Source organism: Netta rufina (assembly GCF_964035555.1).
Source record: "Netta rufina genome assembly, chromosome: 1".
Lineage (NCBI taxonomy): Eukaryota > Metazoa > Chordata > Aves > Anseriformes > Anatidae > Netta > Netta rufina.
Genome location: NC_140123.1, coordinates 6,700,287 through 6,723,688, shown reverse-complemented (window position 1 = coordinate 6,723,688; position 23,402 = coordinate 6,700,287). Strand labels below are relative to the sequence as shown.

At 38.4% G+C, this 23,402-nt stretch overlaps 1 protein-coding gene across 5 annotated transcripts in view; it reads right to left on the bottom strand.

Moving 5' to 3' along the window:
* The window catches only part of DLG2 (discs large MAGUK scaffold protein 2), a gene marked incomplete at both ends in the record, with an annotated part of 1,073,896 nt that overhangs the window by 651,501 nt on the left and 398,993 nt on the right, over window positions 1–23,402 (bottom strand). The window contains one exon of one of the 5 annotated variants that reach the window (XM_084304810.1): window positions 10,368–10,448. The exons of the other annotated variants lie outside the window; for them this stretch is intronic. Within the exon in view, the coding sequence (XP_084160936.1) occupies window positions 10,368–10,448 (81 nt within the window). The remainder of the gene's footprint in view (window positions 1–10,367; window positions 10,449–23,402) is intronic. 5 annotated transcript variants of the gene reach the window in all.

Sequence of the window (23,402 nt, the reverse complement as noted above, 5' to 3'; positions counted from 1 at the left end):
ATGGGATCCACCCAAGGGTACTGAGGGAACTGGCAGAGGAGCTGGCCAAGCCGCTTTCCATCATTTATCAACAGTCCTGGCTATCAGGGGAGGTTCCAATCGACTGGCGGCTAGCAAACGTGACGCCCATCTACAAGAAGGGCCGGAGGGCAGACCCGGGAAACTACAGGCCTGTCAGTTTGACCTCAGTGCCAGGAAAGCTCATGGAGCAGATCCTCCTGAGAGTCATCATGCAGCAATTGCAGGGGAAGCAGGCGATCAGGCCCAGTCAGCATGGCTTTATGAAAGGCAGGTCATGCCTGACGAACCTGATCTCCTTCTATGACAGAGTGACGCGCTGGGTGGATGAGGGAAAGGCTGTGGATGTGGTCTACCTTGACTTCAGCAAGGCTTTTGACACCGTCTCCCACAGCATTCTCCTCAAGAAACTGTCTGCTCTTGGCTTGGACTGGCGCACGCTTCGCTGGGTTAGAAACTGGCTGGATAGCCGGGCCCAAAGAGTCGTGGTGAATGGAGCCAAGTCCAGTTGGAGGCCAGTCACTAGTGGCGTCCCCCAGGGCTCGGTGCTGGGGCCGGTCCTCTTTAATATCTTCATCGATGATCTGGACGAGGGCATCGAGTGCACCCTCAGTAAGTTCGCAGATGACACCAAGTTAGGTGCGTGTGTCGATCTGCTCGAGGGTAGGAAAGCCCTGCAGGAGGATCTGGATAGGCTGCACCGATGGGCTGAGGTCAACTGCATGAAGTTCAACAAGGCCAAGTGCCGGGTCCTGCACCTGGGGCGCAATAACCCCAAGCAGAGCTACAGACTGGGAGAGGAATGGTTGGAGAGCTGCCAGGCAGAGAAGGACCTGGGAGTGATGGTGGATAGTCAGCTGAATATGAGCCAGCAGTGTGCTCAGGTGGCCAAGAAGGCCAACGGCATCCTGGCTTGTATCAGGAACAGCGTGACCAGCAGGGCGAGGGAGGTGATCGTCCCCCTGTACTCAGCTCTGGTGAGGCCGCACCTCGAGTACTGTGTTCAGTTTTGGGCCCCTCGCTACAAGAAGGACATCGAGGTGCTTGAGCGGGTGCAGAGAAGGGCGACGAAGCTGGTGAGGGGCCTGGAGAACAAGTCCTACGAGGAGCGGCTGAGGGAGCTGGGCTTGTTCAGCCTGGAGAAGAGGAGGCTCAGGGGTGACCTTATCGCTCTCTATAGGTACCTCAAGGGAGGCTGTAGCGAGGTGGGGGTTGGCCTGTTCTCCCACGTGCCTGGTGACAGGACGAGGGGGAATGGGCTTAAGTTGAGTCAGGGGAGTTTTAGGTTAGATGTTAGGAAGAATTTCTTCACTGAAAGGGTTGTTAGACATTGGAACAGGCTGCCCAGGGAAGTGGTGGAGTCACCATCCCTGGAAGTCTTCAAAAGACGTTTAGATGTAGAGCTTAGGGATATGGTTTAGTGGAGGGCTGTTAGCGTTAGGTTGGAGGTTGGACTCGATGACCTTGAGGTCTCTTCCAACCTAGAAATTCTGTGTGAAATTCTGTGATGTAACTATGAGTGGTTTTATAAGTCAAAACAAAAGCTGCAACTTCAAATTCCTATATTCAAAGAAATCTATATCTGTTCTCAGATGAGAATACATTACTTATGTACTTGTGTGTGGGGGAAGCTCTAAGTCAATTCATTCAATGATAATTAAAACCTGCAACATTACTGAAACCTTACATAGTAATGTACACATTCTCACTCTCTTCACAATATCCTCTGCCTCGTATATAACCACAGTATTGCAGAACTATCATATTCTTGATTCTCTGGGTTTTCTCTGTTTGAAATAGACAATTTAACAACTTTCTATTTAATCATGGAGTTGATATAAAGAACATGTTTGGCTCATGTTCAGGATGCTGAATATGACAATGTATCTTAATCACCTGTTCTTTACAGGGTTTAAGAGTTTCTAGATGTTGAAAATTTCTACAGTATTTAGCTACAGATTAAACAAAACTCAGCCATTCCTCATTTGTAATGAAATCGCTAATAATGTTTTCTGTAAGCAAGAACACTCATTTTGTTTCCCAATAAACAGAGGTGCTGTTTTCCTGTTGTTGAGGTTTGGGTGCAAATGGCATTGTAGAAAAGATTCTCCCATTGTAGAAGCCAAGGGCATGACAGTTAATTACTTTGGTCTTTATTTTAAACTGTTTTTTTTTTTTTTTTTTTTTTTTTTTTTGTTCTGTAAAATTCTCCAAATTGTCTACTACTTCCCATATCTTTTAAGTTATTCAATGATTAGAAGGTCTGACTAAATATATGGCTCTAACTAGAATCCAACATGGAGTAAAACTTTAAACCAAACATTTTCTTTTCAGATGCATAGGCACTTGATGTTAAATCATTGACAAGCTCTACATTCCTCTGTTGTGACAACAGTAAAGTAAAACACAATTGAAATTTGTCCCTGAAACACAACTCTGTACTGTAACAATCACATTTTATCATGATTACTTTTGCCCTGGGAAATTCTCCTTAAAATAACATACAAAAATAATTCCATTTGTAGCTGTAAGCCTCCTACAAACAGTTTATGTAAACAATTGAAAGGCCTTGGGCTACCTACAGAGTGTATATAAAGAGTATATATTGCCAATAAAATTAAAGATAATGCTTAGATTTCTCATATTTCACATTATCCATGCTTTTATGAATTGGTGAAGATTTGCAAGTATGAAAAAAATACAAAAATAATTTCAATCCCATATGTGGAGACTGAATAAATTAAAAAAAAAAAAAAAAAGTTGGATATTTACCGAGGCATCAGAAATCAAAGTAAAGGCATTTAAGAGTTCACCTTAAGATATAACACACTTCTTTTTCAGAAGGATTTTCCAAAGGAATAACTACTCTACCTTAAACTACAAACTGAATGATGACTAATTTTTAAATTTATACTCAAAGCTAAGGGAATTACATCAATCATTCTCAATTGTCAGTGATACCCCAACTTTCTAACTTTAATAAATAGCAACATTTAAAAAATATTTAATCAGGATATTGTCTCCAGAAGCTATAAAAGTACTTACTTATGTTTCTTAAGGATATTATCCTTATCTGCAAAATACGGAAAAGATCTGAAAAAAAAGTAGTGAATTTAGACTGTTAACTTCAGGCTGCTGAAGTTTGCAAAAGCTATTTCTGAGCTCCTTACTGCTCTGTAATAATAGCTTTATGTAATAATCCAAAGATTGTGTTGGTGTTTTTTTATTATTATTATTATTATTATTATTATTATTATTATTATTATTATTATTATTATTATTATTATTATTATTATTATTATTTAGCCTGGAAAGCTTTGGGTCTATCTTTCAGTGTTGAGAAACATTTGTAGCTCTCGTGATAGTGAGCTGTTTAGCCAACCTAAGTTAACTTCATACCTAAGTAATCAAGAAATCCCAGATGTTTCAAGTAATCACATAATTATAGAAGTGTTCTTTAGCCCCATTTTGATAAATTTATATTAAAAAATAAATAAAAATCAAACATATTAAGTCTGTTATAAGGGAAAAAAATCAAGGAAGTAAACAGTCTGATAATATATGTTGACTTATAACCTTCTGTACGAAAGAATGGGAATGCAGAGGGTTTAATTGCAGTCTGGTGACTCTGAAGTTTCACTGGCCAGGGGTGAGAAATAAATTTCCTCTTCCTTAAGAAGGGATGATTTTTTTTACACTAATGTAAACCATCTTTCATCCAAGCTTACAAAATACATATCACTGTTTCCATGAGGCAGGTGGTATAGGGACCATAGGACAGATACATGGACGTGCTCTCCTCTGGGAGGAAATATGGTGTATGTTTAACAGCACAGTGAGGTTAGGGTTTACTCCAGAAACCAGGGTTAGCGGATGGTCAGGCCCTCATATATGTTCTCCAGGAGGCCATGGGAATTCAAGCTGACACAAATATTCATCACTTTTGGCTTTGTTTCTCAAAAATGCAGAATGTGCCTTCAGCAACAACACAGCCTATGCAGGTAACTCTTGGGCCAGTCCAAATTTAGAGTTTTGTACAGAAGTGACTGTGAGACTGAAGCCATCGTTGTCCCAGAAAACAGTTGTATCCAAACTACCAACCTAATCTCAACCTAATATGAGATTAGGTTGGTAGCTGGCAAATACCTACCTAATGTGATTTAAAATACCTGAACTAAAACCCCCTAGTTTTTAAAGTTTATATAATGGAAATTACAACTGACCCAGCACTGCACAGCACAATTACAATTAACAGGATTTTTCTGAAAAAGGGCTGTGGTGCCTTGGGGAAAAATGTAGGTCACAGCATCAATTAAAAGCAGAACAACCTCTTCATTGCCACTGTAACACTTAACCCCAGATCATTTGGTTGTTGTAAATTAAACAACCTACACTGCATGACATCACAGGAATGAAAAACTTCCTGAATAACTAGTACAAAAACTTACTTCAATCTCCACCATTCACTTTACCCCATATAACATGGGCAAGTAAGACAAAATACTGATATCACCAGTATCTTCCTCAGTTTTATTGAGCAAAAGTACCAACTGTATATTCAGTTTTCTTTGACACTAACACCATATTCATATTAGACCTCTCCAGGAAAGTGTGTGAGAATTACTTAATTGAGGATTAAAAACAGCAGTTACCTTTGCTGTTGATTGCAAAGGAGATATACAATTGTATAAGACTCTAGGGTTTGGTTGCAGTAACAGAAAGGTCTAACAAACACAATTCTATGCAGAGGAGTCGAAAATATAACCAAATAATTTCAGAGAAAATGTGAGTTTCTGCAGGGACCACTACTAATAGTTTATTGATATATATTTCTAATAGCACTAGAAATATCAGTGATGTCTGTTAATAGAAGCTACCCCACAATTTAAAGACTTTCACCTTGAAACTATTGCCCCCCCCAAATACCCTTTTTTAATAACACTAACTACCTGTTTCTGAAAAACAACAATTTTCAGTAGTATTCAAGCTGGAAAGCTGGAAGACAGACATTCAATAACAAAACCCCTCAAACATTACTTGTTTTGTTAGTTTTCATCTAGAGATAGTAGATGATATCTTGTATTCATTTTTGTCATTTTAAGTTTTATCATTTGCTTCAATAGGAAGGGAAGCAAATGCTTCTGCTCAGCTGGTGAGGTTGAAAGGTCAACGACATTAACAGGGTAAGCCAGACGGCCTGGGCAAATGATCTGCCAAAGTCCATCAGAGAGACCACAAGGGAACACTGGCTGACACCATAAGAGAAAGGGGAAAAAAAAAAAAAAAAAAAGATAAAATATACCTCCACTTCCTCTACTACTCTTGAGTAATCATAAATAATAAAAAGGTAACACAGGTAAAATTAGACGTGATACCCATGTGATGTTTTCTGCACAAAAATTCTTCATAAACAAATGATTACTCATTGACAATTCTATATTGGTTTATAGAAAAGACCAAAGACTCATTTCTAAAAAGTTAGCAGGGGAAAAATCTAAACAGCTATGTTAGTTAATAAGTATGACCCCAAATATAGAAAGGAAGTGAATCTATACATCTGATAAATTCTATTTAACACAGACAGCTTTTGAGACTCAGATTCTGCCTATTTTCTCTAGCGGGTTTTTCAAATGGCAATAAGGAGTATAGGAGTCCTGTTCCCCTTTTCCCAGTAGAAATGCAAAGAACGTTAACTTTTCATTAGCCCTATATCCATCACTACATCTTGTTATCAGTGTTAAGGACTGGAACTCCAATGTTGGAGGCCTTCAGCAAATTCAGAAGTCAAAATGAAGTGGCTAAACTTCAAATAGTTTCCAGTCTGAGAGTAAAACAAGAAACAACAGAAAGAGATGGACCCCAAAACCACAACTGTTCAACACTTTTCATTAGCACTTGACCAAAGACCTTGACAACTATTTATGTAGCCATTGAATGTTTTTAGACATTAAGACAAAGATAGATTTTGCTGGTGAATGGAACAAAAAGCATGGAAACGTGATTTGGTTGTTTGTTTGTTTTTGAAAATTTCACAGCTGAGCTGAATGGACCTTTCCATTCTTGCCCAACTGGAGATAAGAGTCACTTTATCCCAATGAATGATATAGGGCAAGTAGAATAGAATCTACTTTTGTGATACCTCAAACTTATAGAAGGTAGTTTATATGCAATCCAAATCAAGCAGGGTGCCATAAAAGAAGTGCTAAAATAGGACATAAGGGGCTGGGGAGGGCAAATTAAAGCTCATTTTAATTATACTTTTTCTAGGGATTGAACAGTACACCTATAGACTTGCAGACAAGGGGTCTCAGTTTCCCCTTACCTCTAAATGTGCTAAAATGTTATTGTATGAGAACAGATCATTCACTGCACTGAGAGTATATGTAATAGTCTATAGTAATGAATTACTTATATGTAAAACAGATAGAAAAAATCTATTGGCTCTTCAGTCAGTATGATGCTTGGCTTTCATAATCAAAAAGCACATTTCAAAAGAAAGGAAAATGTTATTTCCCATTTATAGATGGAAAACAAAGGCAAAGAAAATGAAGCAAGCTCACAAAATGAGCCAAGAGACTGGTTACAAAGCCAGGAATAGAACCAATGTGTCTCAAGTCTAGAAAGTCTAGAATTCCATTTTAAAGACCACACAAAATATCACAGAGATGTAGATGGCAAACAGTCACACAACACAGATACGATATCAAACCCTGTCAAACAGATCTTCTGGCTTTAATCAAAATTTACCAACTGCAGATCAATGAAGGAACAAATCAATGAAGGAACACTAACTCAAAAATCAGTGATTTTGTCAGGATTTAGCCTTCATTCTCCACACATTTTGGTCAGGAGATGGCTGTACTGAGCTCTTTATCTATCTGGTGTATGGAGTTAAAAAAAAAAATCAACAAAAGAGCAAAAAAGTGAATCTGTGACGATGACACTGACTTTTTTTTTTTTTTTTTTTTTTTCCCTCTGGGTTATTAATAATAGAAGCGTGGATGACATAAAATACAGGTGTATTTTATGAGAGAAGCCTCTTTAGCTAAGAGATTGACAGCAATTATTTCTACTGAACTTTCAAAGGGTAGACACAGGTAATGTGTGATTGATTCATGCTTGCATAAAATGCAAGTTGAAAATCTCAGGCCAAGCAAAACACAGAGTGAGAAAAACATTGCTGGCCTCCATCCACCCACGAGAAGAAAGGTGAAAGGAAGTAAATGTTCTCATTAGACCAATTAATACAACTTCACATATTTTCATTTGAGCTAGTAGCTGGGGAAGAAGGTGATAAACTGCCTTAGTTACATAAGTGGAATCTCACTCATCTCTATCATCTAATCCCATATTCCTGCACTGAAGAAGAATTTGCTGAGTGTGCTGGAGCAGTGAATACATACCTGAAATATTTACAGTTCAAGGCATCACTGAGCTTAGCCTAACGTACAGCATCTCATAACACTGACAACAGTAACTTACCTTAAACTAAAGTGTGTGCATCTATTTCAGAAAAGCATCTAATCCTGAAACGTAACGCAGTGGAGATCTACCACTTCCCTCGATAATTTGTCCAATGTTCTCACTGCTAGAAAAAGCCTGTTCAGCATTTGTTTCTGCTTTTCTCTGCTACACTGAAGAATCCCCTTATTTCCAGTCTCCCCACAGGAATACACTGTCGTAAAGTTATGTCTCTCTCTGGAGGACTTTTTCTCTGTTCTCTCTCTATAAATATATATTCAATATATTTTAAAAGTATAGACTCCAAAACTTGGCATGATATTTTGCATTATCTTACTGTTGTTACATAAACAAATGAAGCCACCTCCTTATTCTTAACTCTTGGTCCTTTCTTTTACATTAAAAGTTCATTGTATAAGCTGAGCTGTTTCTTTCATCTGAAACCATCTTAGAATCACTCATTTCCAGCATAGGGGTCCCCTCTGTGTATGTGTGGGTGGCATTGCTTCCCTCTGGCTGTGTAATCTTTCTCTTCCAAGTAATAATCATTTGGTTTCAGTGGATTCCGTTTTACCATGCCAGACTGTAACTGGACTGCTCTGTTTGACTGCTGTGCAGTCCTCCTCTTTTTCTACTTTTTCAATCTCTGCAAGATCTGCAGATTTTACCATCCATGAATTAATGTCACTTTCCAAGTAATTTGAGAAAATATTGAAATATGTTGTCCACAGCCAGTTCTAAATCGTGGGAGACTATCTCTCAGTATTTCCACGCAATGGTCATTTCTCATTGACTAGCACTTTGAGACATCAGCTAAGCAGTCCTTAATGAATACTATTTTGATAAAGTATACTGTTATTTATCTAAACAAGATACAATGTAATATTAAATCAAATGCTTTACAAAAGCCTAAACCACATTCAGGGCCATTCATCAAGCAAATTCACATTCTAAAATGAAGTTTATCTAACATAATTGCTTTGCTTTAAAACTATGCTGGCTATCATTAATTTATTCTTACCATAAATTTATTCTTACACTTGCTTTCTTAGCTAAATCCTCATTAATCATTCCTGTATTTATCCAGGGATGACATCTAGCTAACCTGTTCTGTAGCATTATTTAAAAAAGAAAAATAAATAGTATGATACTCATACTCCGGAATTTCAAAAATATTCTAACAAATCTCTTCAATCTCTTTTTTTATGTCTCTTGGGTGAAAGTTATCAAGTAATGAGCCTTCTGATTTACTTATTTTATCACTGGCAGATGTTGTTTAACATGCTTTTAAAGATTCAGTGCCGTTTGCATAGTAGGGACACTGGATCTCCTACTACCATATGGGCCTGTTAAGGAGCAAATGGCACTTTCCTCCTACTGTGTGCCACTCAGTATTGAAGAGGTATTAGAGTTTTTGTTCATTACTATATGAATAAATGACACAATTAATTAAACAGTGACTGACTAGCTTCATTTCTCTTCTTTGAAGGTGTTAAAAAAAAAAAAAAAAAAAAACAGTAAAATTAGTTATGTGCATCCAAAATAAACCAAAAAATAAGCTTCATTAGACCTTTTACAAAATCCTAGGAGGCAGAAAATGAGTGTTCAGATACATACTGCAAGAGTTCTTATCCATTATATGTACCATTGAATTCATCCTGGGTTGCCACCTTAAGTGCCACATAGTTTTGGCCCTTACGTTTATGAAAATTACTTAGACATCATAAGCTGTTATAAATTGATGTCCATCTGGCAGAGAGCTCTGCCAGATGTAGGGTCACTCAGAATTATCACCTGCCCTATTTATCCCTGTGTCTTGTGAACTCTGAAATCAAAGGATAGCATTTTGAAAATCAACAATATATCCCTTTAGAATACTTTTACCAGAAATATCCCATTAGTGAGCATTATCCTGAAATCTTAACCTGTCTCCTTTTTCTCATGAGATTCCAAAGGACCTAGCTGGCAAGCAACCAAAATATCAAGTTTCTCTCTTGTCTATTACCATAATGGCAGGAGGTCATACACTGAAAACCGAGAACACAAATGCAGTGTAAAATAAACTGAATATTTTGATAACAGATATTTATGGAGGTTAGTAACATCATGCAACAAAGTCATTGGCTTTTCTGTTTGCTTGTTTGTTTGAATTAGATCTTTTTTTCTTTTTTTCTTTTTTTATACTAGTAGCTTCAGTGACAACTCCTTTACTGAAAGAGTTCTTTGATAAATATATATATGTATATATATATATAAAATAAAAATAAGTAAATAAAACAAATAAAACATCTTCGTCAATGCTGTTGTCTGTCAGGCTTCTCAGGTCCATGATAGCAGCACCATTCAGCACAAATATACTTAGTTTTCCTTTCCTGTGTCTCAGGTTGGTCTTGCCTGTTACAACTAAGAGATTGATTGTATCACTGCAAGTCCAAAAGAGAATAAAGACATTAAGAAAAAGGTGAAATTTTCCTGATCACATGAGATATCTAAAATCTAGGCATTGACATGTTATTTGACCGTAAAGAAAGTATAGACAATGGAGAGAGACAAACATTTTTCTGTTATGATCCATCTCAATCGATAGGAGACATCCAAAACCAGTTGGAAGGACTGCATTCAGGAAGAGTCTCTCGATTGGCTATCACTTGTTCAGATGTCATAAGCGAGGTGAAGCCAGTTGTTTTTCAAAAAGTCCAAATTTTTTGCAGTTTGATCACTGAGGCAGAACCTCTTATATGGTACAGCATTTTGTCAGTTACTGAGGCATTCAATAAATAAATAAAAATAAATGTCAAAATTCTGAAGTAGCAGTCCAGAAACTATTTCCTTTCCTCACTTTTTTTTTTTTTTTTTTTTTCTCCCACAGCTCAGTGCACTACTCTCACCTGTGCATTAGTCCATTCCATTTCAGGAAAAGGTCCCAGCTGAAGGCCTCTACCTGTGGGATTCTCTTCCTCTTGGCCTTTCTGGAAGTACATAGAGACATCTACTCAGGACATGTTCCAAACTCAGATTTTTCATTGTGTTTGCATACGGTGCTTAGTTGTGTGGTTTTGCTTCCCAGGTTGCTTTTCAGGGGTTAGGGGTCTTTCCTGCTATAATTGCTCTGGGAATATATTTGGCATGCCATTTATTCCCTTCAAGCTGTAAATTAGTGTTATTACCGGATGAAGTTTCCAGAGGCTTTTTAATATAAATGAAATAATATTATACAATATTCAAAAAGGCAAGTAAATACTATTGCTTATAGGTATCTATTAAATAGCTGTTTTTCCTTCAAGGAAGAAAAATCAAGAGAGATATATTTTACAAGAATTAATGCTGCATTACTGTACTTCAGTATATTTTTAGTATGAAACATCTACCAATCTCAAGTAATTATTAGCAAATCAAGCAAAAATGCTATAAGGAATAAATAAACATTTTCTTGAAAGTCCATCCTTTTCTAGCTAAAATTAGAAATAACCCTGTTGCTTCCATATCTTAAAACCTACTCTAATTATCACTATGAATTTGTGAAGTTTTAACAGTAGGAAATTATATGTTTGTTTTTAATGAATATCAGGCTTCTTTTTGTGTGTGTGTGTGTATGAAATGGAAGTTCCGCAATGAATTCAGGCCCCTCACTAGGCATGAGTCAATGCCATTGCAGAAAACATGAGTTCCTACCAAACAACAATACAAGAGAGCTCTGTAAGTAAAAGAGAGAGATATGTTACAAGGATCACAGAGTTTGTTAACAGCAAAGCTATAATGTCTGTAGCTATGCATCCATTTTTTTTTTTTTATTATTATCATTACTTATATATATGTTTATAATGTTTAATACCTGAAGCACTGAAAAGCATTTTTACTAAGCCTGTATTCTTTATGACGTTTATGTAATGTTTATCCTCACCTTGTAGTATACTACTTTACAGACTTTTTTTTTTAAAGACACTTTTAAAAGATACTCTTAATAATGTACTTTTAAAAGATACTACTTTTTTAATGCAAAAGGACAAACATTAGTATTTTTTCATTCTCACCTGCAAGATTATGTCTTTTTACCTGTAAGCGTAAGACCACTAGGCTAACAAGGTATTCAGAGAAATCTTGAAACACTGTCAGTAAAAAGAATGGCTACTAATTGTAATAAATAAATAAATAAATAAATAAATAAATAAATAAATAAAGTATAACATTTTAAATGTTAAGTATAGTCTAAAGAAAAGGGACTTCTAGCTCTGCTTGAAAGGATTACTGCTGTCATAAAACAGTATTATTAAGAACCGAGCATTTTACTGATGCTGTCAAACTTCAGGCATTTGGATATACCAGCTGGGAGCAGAGTCCTTTGAGACATGGGAAACTCCTGAGTATGGTTCAAAGCTTAAATGCATGAAATTGCCCTTTGGAGGACGCATTCCTACCATGCCTTGTATAAGTAGGATGGATTTAGACCTGAATATTCAATTAAACTCATATAGACAGGATATTTTTCACATGACAAAATCTGGAATATACAGTGTAATGAGTGGCTATGGATTCCCACACACGACCAAGCCTACCAGTGGTAGGCTTGTCCACTAAATGGACAAGCCCACCAGGGCTGGTGCTCTTCAACCATGGCATATGTTTAGTTTAGTTTAGTTTAGTTTGTAGAATGGATTCTGAAGACAAAAAGAAATGTAGAGATTCATAAACACAGGAGAAATGCTCATGGAGCACTAAGAACTGCTCTGAGGAAGGAAATATTAAGTGCAAAAATACAAGTAAGGAATGTATTTATGGAGATCATTAATTAAAGAGGAACCAAGAATGAGGTTCTGTTGAAAAACAGCTTTCCTTCAAAATATTAATAATATCTGAGTATAAGGTTATAACTAGTGTGCTGTAGTCATTGATAATAAGGCACCAGCAGAACTGTATCATTTTGGGGACACTGTGTTTTAAGGTAGATACTGAACAAAAATGAAGAAAATATACAGAAGAGGAAAAAGAGTGATGAAGTGTTCAGAAATCACAGCCTAGGAAAGACCAAAGACAGGATATTACATGGGGATAGTGATCAGTTGCCTCCACTGAGGCCAGAAACCAAACATACCGTCCTAAACAGGACACTGTGGAAAATGTCCCTAACTGCTAGGAAGCTGAAACCTTGAAACAAACCCTTTCAAGCCCTCCATAGCTTTTCTCCATCAGAAATTTATTTCCTAGTAATTTCAGCAATTTTAATTCAGAATCAGATGAATTGCTGCCTGCCAAAAGGCATATTTCCTTTGTGCTAATTTAATATATGTATATATATATACACCTGCTTTCAAATCATGATTGTACAAATTGCACTGAGTGGATCTATGGTATAGAAATGCAATCCCCTTTGTAAAAATAGGCTCTTGAATAAATTCTACTCAAACAGCAGTGAGGGAGTGCTTATAAAACAACATTAGTCTTAGGCACGATATAGTATGTTATAAGTATGACAACCTTAAAGGTGAGCTAGCATGAGTTTCCCAAACAGTTTTCTAGTGTCATTAAATGCAGTAAGGTATCACTTTGTCTCCAGCTGTTGCTTCAGAAGGGTGTGGGTTCCCATCTGCCATTTCTGACAGCTACAGGAACATTTTAGATCTTGCAGGACATCTAAAATAGCACCTCATGCCTATCTTAGACAACTGAACCTCACCACAAAGAGTCTTCATTTTATTATTTTTAAGATCTTTTATTTAATAATAGACAGTGACATTGATACTAATGATATATGTTATAAATATATACTTTAAATATAAAGTTTTGGAGTTTTATTGTATAGAAAATTTAAATCTCCTGTTCTTTGATTAAAAAACAAACAAACAAAAAGTGTTTCAGCTACCTTAAATGTTATGAACAACTATGATACCTATGATCCCTCAGAACAGCTCACTCTAAAATAAAAACAAAAAACAGTCAAACTTTTACACAAGACCTAAAGACAAACTGTTTTCAGTGTTCAAGTATTCTTCTTCTGAATGGCTTGTATCCACCTAAACTGGACCACTGTCTGGAAAGCCGTGTGAATCTTTGGATTAAAGCAGGATGTATTTATTGCCATGGAAAAGGAATGGCACATATTCAATACTGGGAAGTCCAACAAAATTTACAAGAACATCAGACAGTATCCTACAAGTCAGCCACCCAAAGAAAACTGAGGAAAATAATGTTTTCTGCTTGAAAAAAATCTTCAGAAATTGAAGAAGATCATGTGAAAATCTCAAGGAACTATAAAATCCCTGACAAGCTTACACGGAGGGCACTGAAGTATTGCTATGCCAAGTAACAGTAATAAAACAAAGGGAGGAGAGATGTGTAAAGACAAAGGGAGAAGAGATGTGTAAGGAAAATTGTGATACTATGTGTAAATAAGGCAAGAAAATCTGCCCTTACAGGAACTTCAGTATACTGAACGGTATCTGCAAACAACATTGTTAAATTCAAATACGTTCCTTACACCAATGATGTATTTATGCAGAATTTACACACTCACAATTACAAGCAACACTAAAATCAGCATTTAGCAATGGGATGTTGAACTTTTGTGGCAAATAACTGCATTTAAGCTAAAAACTTCAATTATGTCAATGAGGGGAAGAGAAGTTTCAAGTAAAAGCTTAGAAATATATAGGAGGCTACAATTTCCTTTTAAAATTTGAGTCTTTCTTCTTGCCAACTTACAGCAGAATAATAAAAGCTTGATAGCACATCAGTGATGAGTCCAAAAATACTTTTAAAACAGGCAGGCTTGTGAATGAAATGAAAATTCAGGAGCAGCAGATGGGTTTAACTGCTGTTAAATGTGGAGTGGTTTCCAAGAACATGGTGTATGTAATAATAAATAGCCGGAGACATAAAGTTTCCCCAGTAGTTTAAATCCTGAGCATACGAGCTAAGTGAGGGCTTTCAAGATTTGGCTCACTGCAACATCCTTACATTTTCACCCTTGTCTACAGCAGCAAAAAATGCTTGTTATTGACAACGGGTGTCAGCAATGGGTGCAATTAAAGCTGTGCCGAGCAGTTTTACAAGCAGGCAGGTTTAACATGGGCTCTCTGAAACAAGAATAGTTCTTGGCTGCGCTCACAGGTTAATCACATTCAGCACCAGCATATTCATTGTCAGCAACGGATAATTATGCTAGTGTACACAATGCCTCAATTTGTGCATATGTTTTACATAATAACCATGTTATGAATTGCCTTCCCTTCTAATTCTTGATCTGGATGCAGGAATTGGGATGGCATGCTACATCCAGGATTTCTGCAGCGAGGATCTGACTGCCTCCATGTCTCATGCTCTGTTGGTTTAAAGCAAAAGTGAAGTCCCAAAGGCCCAGCAAAGCAGGCAGCAGCTTTTCCATGTGCACTTAAAACAGTTCTGGCTTCATCTCCCAAACCACCAGAAAATGGTTTTGTCAAGTGGCAGCTGTAACTAAGTCAAAGCTGCACTTGTTACCCAGTATCATTATATTTGACTGACACAAATATTTGTGACACAGAATAAAACTGGAACTTATAAAGCCATCCAGCATTGAACAAAGACATAGTCAAGGAAGGGTTCAAAAGAATGAGAGAAATTGAGAGAGAGCAGAAATCTATTTTGGGACTAAAGCCCAGAAAAACAAATAAAGAAATAAATAATCACGCCTTTTCTCTTCAGTTAAGCCAATTGCTTCTGTAAAAACAAAAGGTTTGGGAGGAACTGTGGAGAAGAACAGTGCTGGGTCCAAAGAAGCCTCTGGAATTCAGTCAGACCTGTGCTTTAATGTATGAATCTGCCTGTAGAGAGGCAGCAGGGATCTTGGTTAGTCAGTGTATAGTATCAGTACCTGCTGAATACTATCTTGGATGAGCTGGAGGGAATGGGATTAGTATGGGAACAAGTGCAAGAAAAGAAAGGTGAGGAGTCAAGTGAAAGAACTGTATCAGACAAGAGCAGGGATGTCACAGCTTCACAGGGGATGCAGGGTACATGCTTGTTCTGTTGCCAGCCTATTACTTTTTACTGTTAGCCTAGAAAAATCGTGTTTCTATACTGGGATTCCATAAACACCTCTTTTTTTTTTTTTTTTTTTTTTTTTTTTTTTTTTTTCCCACTTAATTGTCTCTGTAAAACAAATACTGAAATAACTGTTGCAAAAACACAGCTCTTCAGTCCTATCCTTGGACACCGTTCATGAAATGGGAAAAAAGAATACAGGCTACTGATGCTTGTGTGGCATTCAGAGATCTGTCAGTGTGCAGGAGTCTTTCAAGAGATCTTCTCCATCCCTTGTGTGCACTTAGTGAGGCATAGCAAGAGCTCACTCTACTGCTTGGAAAACACAGCCAGCATGCCTTTCATTCCCAGCCCCCAAATTAATGGTTAATAAACCACCGTATAGGCTCATATATTTTTGGTCAATCTAATAAATAAGCTTACTAGCAGAGTATAATTACTTCGGAGATTTCCAGAGCTGTTGCTTCAGACCAGAAGGTCTCACCTGAAACAGCCTTACTGCTGCTGTCAAACAGCTGTGAAACTGCTTGTTTTTGTTGTTCCCTGTTGATATTGCTGCTGGTACTGCTGGCTAGCTTAACCTGTGTAATATTGCAACTCCTCCTGGAAATGGCTGTACCTCCAAAAAAAGGCAGCTGAGCAGCAGGCTCAAGCCTGGACCCTCACTAGCCTCAATTTCAGTTGTTGGCTGAAGCCCTGGCTCTGGTTTGGATCAATCCAGCTGGTCTCTTCCAGGCCAAAACTGCTCTAGAAGGGACCAGGAGCCAGATCATGCAAACTCACTTCCTTTACAGCAGTGCAGACCCAGCCACATTCCACTACCAGAGGTGCATAATGTACTACCTGAAGTAAAATCACCCAGCACTTCTAATCGTAGAGTTTACTATGTCATATGTTGTGTTTTTGTTGTTGTTTTTTCCTCCATTTAGCAGTCACCAATGACTTTAAGGGTAGTTTCTAGAAATGCAAATATGCTTGTTTTCAGATTTCTGTTAATCAGGGCTATCAGCAATGATACAGTCTGATTGATTCTGCAACAGTGTTTTTTTCTTCGTTCTTTTGCTTGTTTGTTTTTAACATCCTTTTCACCAGCCATTTAGACAGGGAATTGTGAGAATAAGAGACTACATGATTAAACCTAATGTTTAGTGAAAACTACTTAAGCTCATGCTCGGTAAACTGTGGTCTCTTCTCAGATATTTCTCAGCCAGTTGCACTAGGTACATCAAAAATTGATTTGATATGCATGAGCTCCTCTTTCACCTCCTAATAAAGTAAGGATAATAGTCAAGCACAAATACATAGGTTTGTCAGATTTTTCCCCTGAAAGTGTAAACACTATTTACTTTTTTTTTCCCAAACAACCAACATGAGCCTCTTTTGCATTATATAGGCTGTATTTCTGGCATATCCTGCTTCAGATCAGCAATTTTGCTTTCCAGCTGAAGCCAATACAAAATGTTTTACATATTTTCTCATGGGTTGTTCACTCTAAATGACCTTCATTTTTTAATTTTTTTTTTTTCTATAACATTTTGGAGATCATCTGCCCAACTTGTTTCAGCTTCAGGAGTTCTTCACTGAATTAGTAATAAGAGTTAAATACATGCCACAGCCAATTGTAGTTGTTATCCAGTTTCTTACCTTGAATCGGCATTGGCAGCATATCTCCTCTGAGACCACTGGTTATTAAAATATGGTTATTTGGAACAAAATTTAGGCTGTTTTTTTTTTTTTCTCCTAACTTTTTATCAAATGCATAAGAGACTTTTTCTACAACCAGCGACTCTCTTACAGGTTTATATGCAGTTTGTGAATCATAGAGTTTAACAAAGCAAAACAAAACAAAAACAAAAACAAAAAAAATGTTTTTTATCTGAGAAAAAGTGGGAATTTACCAAGCCATTTTGGCAATTGGTTTGTGGTCAGTATTAGCTTCTATTCATTTCCCATGAATAGTAATATCAGATATTTACACCCAACCATTTGAAGTCGCTGTACATATAGGAAACTTATGTTTAGTTTTTATTACCTGTAATGCAGAAGCTATTTCCAGGCTTTGCAGAGTGGAATAAGAGGATTGAAAGCAATTTAGTATTTCATCTATGAAGATCATAAAGATCCTGTAATTCTTTCACCTTCCCAAATTCGTTGGTAAGATTAATTTCCCTGTGTTGCTGTCCCTTCAAAGATAGCCATGTGTGTTGAGGTTACAGATGTTAACTTGGATCAGTGTGATGACCTACCAGTACTCCCAAAAAGCAAATAATGTAATACGTAAAAGGAGTTCATTCAGCTTTGACTGAGCACCCCATTTTTTTCCAGAGAGAATCTGGTCGTGACTTTTTAACCTTTCTAGGTCCTACTGCTTGTGAGGATATCATAGATGTGCTTCCCACTGGAACATTTTAGTTGTCCAGCACAACTCAAATGACAATATAAGGAAAGAAGTGTTTTCCAGGGTTTGAATGAGCAGACTCATTTGTACTGTTTCTCTAAGACATCTGCTGATTCACCAAGCTCATAAAAACACCTGGCATAAATTTTCTCTGAAACATCATTCCTTTTTTTCTTAGCAAAGCTAATAAGTGTGCTTGCTCTGCTTATCCTTAAGGTAAGGGTCATTTACCTAACTGTACAAATTGGAGATTAGTTGGTGTCCATCATCCTCTGATGCTTCTGGAGGCTAGAATCATGCTCAGCCACTGAGATGAGTGTGTTTCTGCCATTTCAGTGCCAAAGAGACCTGTCTAGCCTTCATCTGTCACTGCTGAAAGGCAAAGGTTTCCTATGGCTGTGGTGTCATATCTACCACAGACACATTTGTAGATGCCTCAAATGCCCTATGACACATAAAATACTGCTAAATGTCTGTGGTTTGGCAGTTTTATTACTCTTGGAGAGTATTTTTTCAACTTCCACTCTGCATCCTTCATTTCTAGGAACACAGTTTCTTGATGAGGAAAGAAACTTTTTTTTTTTTTTTCTTTAAGCTAATAATACATATGATTTCCTTGGTACCATTACAAGTGGAGAGTCCTCAAACATGCTATGCTGTTCATCCATCCAGTTAGTTCAATACTCCTTTAACATTAAGGTTTCCTGAGTAAACTCTGCTCTTTGGAGTCCTCCCTCTCTGGTCAGCCTTTGCACACTTTGGACCATGCTGTTCAGTGGAGACAACACCTCATACTTTCCCTCCCTCCCTCAAGAGCCCCAAGATCTGGAAAGCACTTCTTTAATGGGATATGTGCAGCACTGATCTCTTTTACTATTAATAGTAAATTTACTATCTAGTATCCAAACCTGTGCTTTTCTGACAATAAAAACATCTGTTTCTTACAATATAATGAAGTGTACACCGTGTCCAACTTCATAAATGTCCCATTTACTTTCAGTTCAACATTGCATTTATCTCCTAACAAACTGCTGCTCATGTTCCTATGAGGATTTGTGTGAATAAAACACACTGTTTGCTCTTGCCAGCTTTTGCAAAGTGCTTTAATCAATCCTTCTTCCCACATGTTATCTTTTGTGGCACCCGGATCATTGGCTTCTGTTAACTAATGCTTTTGCAACTCCACATGCATTTTTGCTACGGTTGGAGTTGTGATGCCGTACACTTAGTTCTCTTCTCTTACACTACTGGGATTCTCATTTAGGATAATAGATATTCATCTATTACTCTGAGCCTGGTCTTCTTTTATTTGTCAAATTCTTACATCTTTCTTTCTAGGATTCCTTACCTTTGTTTACACTCCCAATTGCATGAGCTGTGTTGGGATAAGAATCCCTTCCCCACTATTTTCTGCTATAGACAGCTAAGGGGTTTTGACGTGCTCTTGGAAGAACTCCAGTTAGATGACTGGGAGAAAACAAACACGGGGTGTAATACAGAATATAGACTTGTTGTGTGTCCATGGTGCACACCAAGGATCATCAGCGTGGGGAGCACAGCAGACTATGCTTACATCTCAATGCATATGTTCCAACATGATCTCTTAACACAGACTCAACCTTCCAGCAGTGCCAAGTAGATCTTCACTCAGTTTCCTCAACTTTTTGTATCTCTGATTAAAACTACTATTGATATTTCATGCTTATAGGGTATTAAACACTCCTTGAGCTTCTTTACTTCAGTTTTATGGTCTCTTTGCCTGAGGCAACAAAACCTATCAAACATATCATAGAATCATAGAATATCCTGAGTTGGAAGGGACCCTTAAGGATCATCAAGTCCAACTCTTGACACCGCACAGGTCTACCCAAAAGTTCAGACCATGTGACTAAGTGCACAGTCCAATCTCTTCTTAAATTCAGCCAGGCTCGGTGCAGTGACCACTTCCCTGGGGAGCCTGTTCCAGTGTGCAACCACCCTCTCTGTGAAGAACCCCCTCCTGACGTCCAGCCTAAATTTCCCCTGCCTCAGCTTAACCCCGTTCCCGCGGGTCCTGTCACTAGTGTTAATGGAGAAAAGGTCTCCTGCCTCTCGACACCCCCTTACGAGGAAGTTGTAGACTGTGATGAGGTCTCCCCTCAGCCTCCTCTTCTCCAGGCTGAACAGGCCCAGTGACCTCAGCCGTTCCTCGTACGTCTTCCCCTCCAGGCCTTTCACCATCTTCGTAGCCCTCCTCTGGACACTTTCCAACAGTTTCATGTCCTTTTTATACTGTGGTGCCCAGAACTGCACACAGTACTCGAGGTGAGGCCGCACCAGCACAGAGTAGAGCGGGACAATCACCTCCCTTGACCTACTAGCGATGCCGTGCTTGATGCACCCCAGGACACGGTTGGCCCTCCTGGCTGCCAGGGCACACTGCTGGCTCATATTCAACTTGCTGTCTACCATGACCCCCAGATCCCTCTCTTCCAGGCTGCTCTCCAGCGTCTCATCGCCCAGTCTGTACATGCAGCCAGGGTTTCCCCGTCCCAGGTGCAGGACCCGGCACTTGCTCTTATTGAACTTCATGCGGTTGGTGATCGCCCGGCTCTCCAACCTGTCCAGATCCCTCTGTAAGGCCTTTACGCCCTCATTTGAGTCCACAACTCCTCCAAGTTTGGTGTCATCAGCAAACTTGCTCAAAATACCCTCTATTCCTACATCCAGATCGTTTATAAAAATATTGAAAAGTACCGGCCCTAAAATGGAGCCTTGAGGGACCCCACTGGTGACCGCCCGCCAGCCTGACGCAGCCCCATTTACCATAACCCTTTGGGCCCTGCCCGTTAGCCAATTGCTCACCCATCGTATGATGTTTTTATTTAGCTGTATGGTGGACATTTTGTCCAGTAGGATCCTATGGGAAACCGTGTCAAAAGCCTTGCTGAAGTCCAAAAAAATCACATCAGCTGGTTTCCCTTGGTCCACCATACGGGTGATCTTATCATAAAAGGAAATCAGGTTAGTTAGGCAGGACCTACCCTTCACAAACCCATGCTGGCTGGGACCAATGACTGCTCTGTCCCCCAGGTGCGCCTCAATAAGTCCGAGAACCAACTTCTCCATGATTTTACCAGGCACTGACGTGAGACTGACAGGCCTGTAATTGCTAGGGTCTTCTTTCTGACCCTTCTTGAAAATCGGCACAACATTTGCCAGCTTCCAGTCTACCGGGACCTCTCCAAATTCCCAGGATCGTTGAAAAATAATTGAAAGAGGTTCCGCGATGACATCCGCCAGCTCTTTCAGCACCCGGGGATGAATCCCATCCGGACCCATGGACTTATAGGGATCCAGGTGGAGTAGCAAATCCCGCACACGTTCAGGGTCAGCTGGGAGTTTGTCATCCCCACCGTCCCGGCCCTCCAGCTCAGGGCACCCTGGGTCCCGAAGCCCATCATCGGCATTGAAGACAGAGGCAAAGAAGGCGTTAAGCGTCTCTGCTTTGCCTATGTCATCGTCTGTGAGGAGACCTTCCCTATCAAGTATTTCAAAACCAGGTATGATAAGAAAAGAAGCTGCCCTTTGCTGGTATTCACTGCCTGCACAACTATAGTGGTGTTGTTTTCATTGTCCTCCACCTTCCTGGAGAATTTCATTCCCAGTGAGGCTGGCTTTGAACTGTTTCACTCTCCTCCTCTGTGTATTTTCTCTGTTCCTTTTAACTCCTTCTACAAATTGTGCTCAGCAATCCCTTGGTTCAACAACACTTGCAATAGGTCATCTTTAGACTATGTCTGGTTTCAGCAAGCTGGAAATAGTCAGAGAAATCTGATGTCACCTCCCATGACCCAGAGACTGTCTTACTAATGTAAACACAGAGGCATTCGCTGGCTGCCTCAGAGAGGACTAATTGAAAAGAGGTCTGTCATGAGACTCATTTAAAATGCATCCTACCTGTTTTAACATTAAATTTAAAGTATTTCTTTATAAGAAAATAAAGCAAATGTTACTACAGACAAAAGAAAAATAATTACAATGAAAAAACATTTGGGGAATATAACTGCTCTATTTTTAGTGCCTTCAGGGGCATAAATACGCATTTGAGAATTTGTGCTATATCTATATAAATAAAATACACTAAGTCAGAAATACATTGACAGGAAATCTTTGTGCTGTTTAATTTTAGCAGGATGCTAAGCATTAGAATTTGACCTCATGACTCAGGGGAAAAAAAAAAAATTAAAGAATAGAAATAATTGTTTTACATCAGGAGGTCCAACCTTCCTAGATTTAAAGGAGATACACTCTTTAAAGACTTCGCCAAATTTAATTGTTATAACATTTAATCCCCCAAATGACAACAGAATAGAATTTTTATGAAGTTTCTTTCTGAATATTTCTCAATTCTCTTCAGATGAATTCTTGGTGAGTTAATATCTGTATCTCCTTTAAATACTCATAGCTCTTAAATAAAATGAACTCTTCTTTCTTCTGTCTTTAGGTTGGTATCTTTGGGATTTTGAAAGCCTGCAAATCTTCATATTACTTTGTGAGTCTACTGAGAATATATTTATACATAGATTATGCTTATTTTATCTCTCTATATAATGTTTTCTGTATTGATTTCATGCAACAGCTCAGCAAGAATCTGCCTATCTTCAGAAGATGAAGGGATGTGTATTTATTTGTATAAGAAAAAAGATACATCCACAGTTTGTCCTCTAAAATATTAATCCTCTTTCTGAGCTACTGCCCTGAAGAATGATGTCACTGAAAACAGAGAATTACAGGGCAACCACAAACACACAAGTAGTTGTACATCGTACTTGTAAAGCTCACTACCATGCACATGCCATTCACTGAATTTCATGACAGCAATAAAATGAACAGTGCCCTTTAATACCTTTACCATCACTTTTCACAAGAGTATACTATGTGTTTTTTTCACATAACTTCCCCTTATTCATTCTGCCTACACAAAGTAGCTCAAATTTCTTACAGCTGCCAGTCTCTCCCTACATGAGCACTAAACACCTCCCTAACCCTGCTCATCAGTCCTCTCACTCTGCTAACACCTGCATTCCTGAGAGACAGTTTCTCATGGCTGATGTGCACCTTTTGGAAAAACTGAATATGGGAGAGGTGGGAGATGGAGATGAAGAGATTAAGGGAGCATTGCATGAGAATGTGCACTGAAAATGTCATTGGTTCGCGTGATATGGGAGGACTGTAGACAATTCAGCTACATCACCAGATGACTGCAGCTACCGTAATCCCTGACAGATAGGCAAATGGTGCCCAGCCCTTTTCAAAAAACTTTGTGGGTGAAATTATCTCTGCAGTATTAAGCGGTATCATCAAAGTGTGATGTGTAATCAAGTGCTTGATACCAATGAGCTCATCCAAAAAAAAATGGGTGCCGATTTCATCTTACTAGCTCATGGGATACATGACTACAGGGTGTCTGTCACAAACTGTAGCTAAATTTGAAAAGTCATAGATCAGATTTATGACAAGATATGAA